The sequence below is a fragment of the Glycine max genome, chromosome 13, assembly GCF_000004515.6.
Source record: "Glycine max cultivar Williams 82 chromosome 13, Glycine_max_v4.0, whole genome shotgun sequence".
NCBI lineage: Eukaryota > Viridiplantae > Streptophyta > Magnoliopsida > Fabales > Fabaceae > Glycine > Glycine max.
In genome coordinates, this window is record NC_038249.2 from 28,847,213 (window position 1) to 28,855,431 (window position 8,219).

The following is an 8,219-nucleotide window of genomic DNA, read 5'->3' on the forward strand; positions in this document are numbered from 1 at the left end:
ATCAGGTTTTGACCAGATATAATGGGGGACTAAATTTTTAAAAGGAAAATATTTATAAATAATTTGTATGTCATAAAATTTCATAAACATCTCGTTTAATTTTTAGCTATTCTACATAGCAGAAGCCTTTAAAAACAATAACAGTGGATATGTTCAATTATTTATTCTTATTCCTATCATTTCTAATTTTAAACAAGAACTGGACAACAATTAAACTTGAATAAACTCTTAATATCGACAATTAGTAATTGAAATTTATAAGTGATACTCTAATAGGCATGATCGTGTACTGTAATCACTTTATTCCCTCTATCTCATTTGATTTGTTACTTTTGGAGATGCTTATATCTCAAATTATGTAACTTTAGAATTTCAAGAAATATTAATTACCTTTTTCCAGTAATACTCTAAAAAATAAATGTACTAATAGATATATAATTGTATAGTATAAGTATTTTAGTTAAATAAGGTTATTTTATCATGAAAATTGATAGCAAATATTTTTCTCTGTATTCATTACTTTGAAGTTAAACTACATATAAAATGAGACGGAAATAGTGTTTTTATCTAGCTATTATATATTTGCAAGCCCTTCTGCTTTGCAAAGAGCAATAAATTTCTTCGTTTCCTTAGGGTATGTTTGGATTGGTGAGAGGAGACGGAACAGAGTGGGATTAAGGTCAATTGTTTATATTGGAAAATAAACAATGGAAGAGAATGGGAAGTGATGGAACCCATTCAATCCAATCCCATCATTTTAGCTGTTTTCCTTCCCCTTCAAATTGGAGTGTATGCAATGAAACCGTAAATATTTTTCTCTCTCAACCTGACGGTTATTAATGGTTTTGCTCCACGTTGTGACTAGTCTTCTCATTCATGATAGCTATATTTTCAGTATTTTATTTCGTTGCGTTCTAATTCTTCCTCCCTTTCCTCTCTAACTTGCAGCATGTGCACTCAACAACCAATATCATGGAAGTTACGTAGACTTAATATGAAAATTTGATACCTTGGCATGGATTGCAAGCAAGCAAAGATGATGTTGAGAGTGATTGAGCGACTCTAGTAAACCCAGGATGAGATTTTGAAGAATGGACGTTTATTTTTCAAAAAAAAAAAAAATCATATCCAAAGGATAGAATGAGAAATTTATTCCGTTATATTCCACTCCATTCCCTTCCATTTCGTTCCATCAATCCAAACATAGCCTAAGAAATCCATACTAAATTGATAATTTCTAATAATTAATATAATTCACAGTACATAAGATACATTAGTATATTGACCATTTACCACAATAAAAGAAACTGCAAAATGTAAACCATCTATTGTGACAGTGGATTGGTTTTCAAGACAATCAAAATAACCGAGCCACTTGAACCAATAGAAGCAAGTACTTGGTCTCTCAGCACGTAATCAACCACTCATCACTCCAATTTAGTTACAGAATTTTGTAATTAGTCCAATAAGGCTTTGATGATCATGCAGGATTCATTGGCCCTAACCGGAAGAGAATTCTAAGCCTAGTGGCATCAGAGCCACCAATTGGGAACTTGGTAGGTCTGATTAGGCACATTGATGACAAAGGACATTTAACTGAGGATAACAGCAGCAGATCAATGTTGCTGTCAACCACTTCTGACCAAATTGGATGCGGTAGCCACAATTTTAATCCATGTCCACAAAAATCTGCAGCAACTAAAGAAATCAGAATGTTGTCCTAACTTTTGGGGTTCGAAGGACAAAGGTCTAGTCAAGTATGATATAGAAATTTATATAAGGAACATATATCTGCCCATGAAACGCAATCAATTCATACAACTTGAACTAACCTCTAAATCTGGAAGTGGTTCATAAGATTTCATCTCCCTAGTATCAAAAACTGTAATTCCCGTAATTCTCTGAATTCCAGGTTTAGTAGCTATGAGATTCTGCATATTTGTAAAGCATAGTAAGATGTAATCGATGCTATGCACTGAATTGTAATTTGTAACGTTTTTTTCTTTGCAGTATTGTTAACTAATACTCTGTATTTGTAGAGTAGTAAGATGCAAACCATGTCATGAACTGAATTGTAATTTGTAACATTTATTTTTCTTCATAATAGTCATGTCAACTTCTACGTGTCTTTTGTTACATGACATCCTGGGAAATGACGACTAAATAAATAAATCAGTTATTAAGCAACAGCCAAAGTTGATAATGATGGAAACATATATTGAATAGGGATTGTTTTATTAAATTATCAACAAGGAAACCCTTCTAGCTACAAATCTCGGAGAGAAATCAGTATCCAAAGAACTACCAAACTTAATATAAATGAACAAAGCACTCAAACGAAATGAAAATGGTTGCAGACTCCGAGGGATCTGCTGCCTCCCTTCCCACTCAGAAGTTCCATTCCCCCCCTTCTGTCATGACTACCTCGTTAATCCCCTGGCTAACTGATTGTTCTCCCGACTAATCCTGTCCCACCTGCTATGTTTGCACAATGTAGATCCCAAAATTTATTCTTTCTCATGTTTCCCACGCTTACCTCATGAGTCATGAAGCTCCATTCCTCTACTTTCCATCTTAGCACTCCTAGCGTACACCCTTGGTCCCCATTTAAAAACCTTGGTCTCCTAGCATACATCCTAGCTCTACTTTCCATCTTATTAGCTCAATTCCTCTATCAGATAATAATAACAACAATTGGTCCCCATTTAAAAAATAAAGAAACTACAATTAACATTCATCTGGAGTTTTAGAGGATATTCCTCAATCATTATTATAACATAGGAGTGTCTCATAATCAATGATAAGAGAAAACTACATAGGTGTATGAGTGTATCCAGGCATAAACCTTCCTAACTGACACACCTATAAAGATGCACTTTTTGTTGCATTACAATCTAAAGATCCAATTTATACATGGAGTGAAAAAATACAAGGGATTTGACAGTGACTTATCCACAACATGTGGCAGCAAAAATAATAGCAATTTGGGAGAAAATAAATATTTTATCAGATATGAAAAAAGCTGATGACTATAAATGAATGAATTTTAGTAAGTAGGCTAGGAACTGACTAAATGTTGTTAAGTAATATGATTTCAAAATTTCAATACCCCTATCAAAGACATCTGATAAATATAAGAGCATAATTCTTTAAAGTCATACCAGGTGGAAATTTGTAGATCCTAAAGCCTGAACCTCTGATAAAACCTGTACATAGTTTCCAATGTCTTATGTCAGAGTTAACTGCAAGCAAAATTCAAGCACTAGGACTTTCCACAATGACAATATCATACTCCAAAACAGAAATATTTTGAATTTTTTATACAAGAGCACCATATACCAGGGGAAAATAAAGGTATAATGTTGACAATCTAAGACAGAGAAGATCCAGACAAAATGCATTACCATTGATTGAAGGCCATTAATCATAACAACTCTCTCCCCATATGAAACATTTTGAGATAAGCCAACTTCAAATGGGCCCAGCTCTCTATCTGTCTGGTTTGTAAGATTCAATTTTAGCTGTAAACAACAAGCAAACAACTTTAGCTTCCAAATTTTTGTTTGCTTCAGTTGGTAGAATAAACTTAAGGATTAAAAGTAGAACATGATAAGAAATTGCTATCCCTATTCCCTGAGTGGTGAATAGACTCTACCAATAACTGCTAGCCTGCTACATAGGATGAAAAATGACCCATTGCCCAGAAGTAACCTAGACTATTTTATTTAAGATGCAATTTCTAGTTTATAATGAGTAGCACAAGACCAATGGATAAAAAATTACCATGAATGGTTTTTGAAGGTTAATTATAGACGGAACCTCTACAACTTGCAACTCAATCTCCTTCTTTGTTGCTGGCTGCAAATAAATATTTTCAGACAAAATACTGGTGTTTGAGAAAACTAAATAATCATGATTCAGACAGCTGAAACAATAAATTTAAAAGAATAGTTCAGAAAACTGAAGGAAAAGCATAATTTATTAAAAAAAACTAAATAATAATAATTTAAAAGCATAGCAGTATTTGAACATTAAGCACGTTATCATCAATTATTATTTAGAAAAGTGAGGGATAAAGTAAAACATGTCATACAGGATTCGTATACAGTTATGCAGAAACAAAGACGTCTAACCATCAACTTTGTCATGCTTAGTGATATTTAACAAACAACAAACTAAATAACTAATTCATCTATTGACTATCATTATCGAAGAAACAACACTTACTGTCCCCAATATTTGCTGGGTCTGCAAACGACCGGGTTCACCCAAATTTGTTCGCCATGTTATCTGGAGTTTACCAAGAACATTACTTCCTTCAACTTTTGTTTGAGGCGAACCATCTGATAACGTTTTCAATTGATAGAGATAGTTGTAAATTCCTCCACCAGATCTAATTAGTATTGGTGGCTTAAATATCTCCCTGAAAATTTAATTTGCTTTATAATCAATAAAAATAAATATACTTACACTAGATGAACCAAAAAATAACGTAAATAATGGCCAAATTTTGGTATTTGTTGAATTCTAGAATGCTTGACACCAAAAGAAATACTATAGCACTGACCTTGTAGGACTATCTTTCTCAGAATGGTGCCCATCACCTTTAAGTATTGTTGCACTATAATACTGAGCAGGTTCAAAATCAACTTGGTCCATGAAAAGGTTTGATTTTGTATGGTTTTCAATACAAGCTTCCAAAAAGGTAGTCTCCTGAAACAGATCAAGTAGATAATTTGATGCACAACATTAGGTAGGGGCAGACACTTCAGTTTATAGAGCTGATATTATTTCCATAAAGCCTTGAACTGAATTAGAGCACATGACATTTTTTCTACAAAAATACTGATAACAAATAAACCCTGACAAATACGTATATGTCTAAAACCAGGGACAGTTTAACATGTCAAAGCTTCTAGAAACAAAGGGGCATGGCTAGTTAATATTTTCAAGCATAAAGGTTAAAGAACTTAGGAGATGTTCGGTTAGTTTCCGTTTTCATTTTTTTGTTACCTTGTATTCATTGATAATTTTAAAAATGCCACCTTGTTTTTCATTTTATTTCGTATTTTCAACATTTTGTGAAGGAAATCATGAAAACAAGGGAATGAAAATTTTACCATTTGCTTTACAAATTTTTGAAACCATTAAACGAAACAACAAGGGTGGTATTTTTTCGTAATTGTTAATAAAAATACAAGTGATGATTAGACATCAACCCAATATTGAGGACTAGAGCTTTGGCAAAGACAGAAGGCCCTGAACATATGAACATATAAAATATGTTCATGCAATTTCAGGAGTTAAAAGTACTTCAAATACTTCAATTTAGCATATCTAATGATCAAATTCTATGGGGATTTTTTACAAAAAATAATAAAAGAATTCTTAATACCAAATCCATTATTAAATAATAAATCACAAATAGTGAAAAGAATAGATTTTAAGGATTGTTTAACTTAAGGATAAGGATTTTCTGTATCATCATTCTTCACGAAAGAGCACGATAGGATTGCTGGATTCCTTTTAATACATTCACAAAGAAAGACAACAACTATTTGCAATAACCGAGAGTATGTAGTAATGATTCAGCAATGGTTTTTCTAAAAAGAAAAAGTGATATTTGAAATGGATATGAAACTGTAGATAGTAAGCTCATGCTGTTTTATGATTGGCTACACCAGATTCATTGCTGATACCTGATAGCATCTAATCAAGAAAGTAAATAGGAGAAGCAATTACTACAGAATTTTTAAAAGAGGATAAGATTGAAATGACAAGGCATGTACAGATTTATACACATTTATTATTGCCTATCAAGAAAATCTTTCATTTCTTTGAATTGATTCTTACTGATATTACGAGCATTGGATGACAATGTGCTCGAAATACACACACACACACCCAAAATTAAAAAGGAAACTCTGTGTATCTATAATGCTATTAAGGATTTTATTGTTTGTTTTGGTATTAATGGATTTTAAAAACAAAAAGTTTTATTATGCTTTTCCACACATGGACTAGCAAATAATACTGATCCCAATACTTCGAATGGTGTAATCAGAAAATTTGAACATTAACAAAACGATACTACACATTGAACACGATTAGACTTTTTTACTGCATTAAGACCAGCATGTTTATCTAGGAAAAAATATATTCACTTACACTTGAATAGTATATTCAAATCATTGACATACCTTGATAACACGGACCTGCAAAAAAAATAAATTCAAGAAGCACGTAAGTTATGCAAATACTGAAAGATCAAACAGTGAGCATTCAATGACCCAGGTACTATATAACTGTTTTATTTGGGAACATAATTTTCTTCAAAATTCAATAAATATCATTAACAAAGAGATTAGTACCTTTGTCCTAACGGAAAGTGGATTAGCAACGATGAACTTGAAAAATTGAGGAAGATATTTACGCTCACCGTCACCATCATTATACAATGCAGTGCAGACCAGCCTAAGGACATGTGTGCAATCAAAATAGTAAAAAATTAAAAAATGAAAGAAAGAAGAAACATAGTATATTCAAACTAAACCAAATTCAAGCATGAATGTACAGACACAAGGACATTACTGGAGGGTCACAACTTACGTGTGAGGTCCAAGCTCTTTCACATCATGTTCTACAATAAAATCATAACGCCCACCCGCACGTATCGTTTCAACTGGCGATTTTGATGTGTCTAAAAGAAGTATTCTCTGTCTCTCTGTTTGAATTTCAGCCTGTCGGTTACAAAGTTTTGAATAGTTGAGTAAATTAAATTGTCAAAGGAATAAAAAAAAAATTCAGCACTCTGACTATTATCAATATTACGAATATATTTACATTTCATTTGCTCAAATTCACCTAAGAAACTTGTAAAAGAATATTCTACTTATCTATTTATCCAATACAAATGACTTCAGAAAAAGCATACAAATGCTATCCACAAATTAACACAAACTCTGCTGCAAGTCACGAACTAGCATTTGGAATTAGAAAAGAAGCTAAGCACATCCCCTATATAAAATGAGTGATTCTCACACATCAGCAAGTGTTACAAAAAGAAAGATATCATCATTTCCTTTCTTCGTTCCTTTGAATGCTTTTATTTCCTAGTGTATGTAATGTATTACAATTACAATATACTAATTGACATATAAACATGTGTGAAGGGAGTTCCGCTGACAAATTCATTGATAGAGCGAGCTATTACGATGGTTTCCGTAATATAAGGAGTGGAGTGGATTGTTAAAGATATATGGAAAGAGGTTGTAGTGAGTGACCTTGATAAGGACTTCTCTGACTTCAAAATTGGAGCTGTTGTTTATACTGATGTAGCTGCAGAAGGTCTCCCCCAAATAAATGGCTCTGCAATATCAATCAGCGAGCAATTGATTTGAGTAATGATAACAAATTGAAGAGAGAGAGAGAGAGAGAGAGAGAGAGAGAGAAAGGAATACCCGAAAGACTGAGGGAGAACGAGGAGGCCGGAGAGGCCCATGGCGTCGGAGAAGTGGCGGAGGAGGAAGCGGTTACGGTAGTTGGGATCGGAGTCGTCGTCGTGGGCGGCAGCGGAGGAGAAAGAGTGGGGTTTGGCAGCGGGGTCGTCGAAGAGGTCCTCGCCGACGAAGAGGTCGGTGGGGTCGAGGCGGAGTGGAGGTTCGACGTTGAAGGAAGGGCGGCACAAACGCATCACGCGGAACGCCAGCGAATGAGATCCTCCTCCTCCCTGACCACCAACCTGACTCATCTCTTCTTCTTCTTCTTATTCACTTGAAGATGCTTCAGTTCAGTATGATGTATGAGAAATTATTCATGCTATGTGCTTAGCCCTTTTGCTTCCCTCACTCCAATATGCTAATCAAAATTATTTACTATTTTTTTTTTTTTTTTTACAGAAAGAACCCAGTGAATGTTCAAAGAAAAATAATTTTAGTTGATGGCAACCTAGAAACATCACTAATTATGATCGATCAAAAAAACCGTTGTCAAAATAATTAAATATTTCAAAACAAGAAATTGTTTATTTTCTACAATATTTAATATTAGAATTTTATCCATTTAAAAACATAAAAGTAAAATTTTACGGCAAAATTGAAATAACCTATCCTAGTCAAGTATTTAAAACATGAAAAATAAAATAAAATGTCAAGATATTTCAAATTTCTTACAATTTTGAATTTCTCGTTCAAACACTTATTGGAAAAAATTGAAAATGT

General features: G+C 33.3%; 1 protein-coding gene across 2 annotated transcripts; it reads right to left on the reverse strand.

Annotated features, from left to right (window-relative positions):
* Window positions 1–1,264: 1,264 nt before the first annotated feature.
* LOC100787614 (trafficking protein particle complex subunit 13) lies at window positions 1,265–7,865 on the reverse strand. 2 transcript variants are annotated; one of them, XM_003542712.5, is made up of 12 exons: window positions 7,461–7,861; window positions 7,284–7,368; window positions 6,610–6,740; window positions 6,372–6,474; window positions 6,201–6,215; window positions 4,568–4,713; window positions 4,228–4,423; window positions 3,784–3,858; window positions 3,405–3,521; window positions 3,162–3,206; window positions 1,833–1,931; window positions 1,265–1,689 (listed from the first exon to the last, which is right to left on the reverse strand). In XM_003542712.5, the coding sequence occupies exons 1-12, from the start codon at window positions 7,748–7,750 to the stop codon at window positions 1,669–1,671; spliced, it is 1,323 nt and encodes a 440-aa protein (XP_003542760.1). In that variant the 5' UTR covers window positions 7,751–7,861; the 3' UTR covers window positions 1,265–1,668. The 2 variants fall into 2 exon arrangements, with proteins under 2 accessions (XP_003542760.1, XP_025980821.1); XM_026125036.2 differs by lacking the exons at window positions 1,265–1,689; window positions 1,833–1,931 and adding an exon at window positions 2,217–2,671 and having other exon boundaries at window positions 7,461–7,865.
* Between the last annotated feature and the right edge of the window lie 354 nt (window positions 7,866–8,219).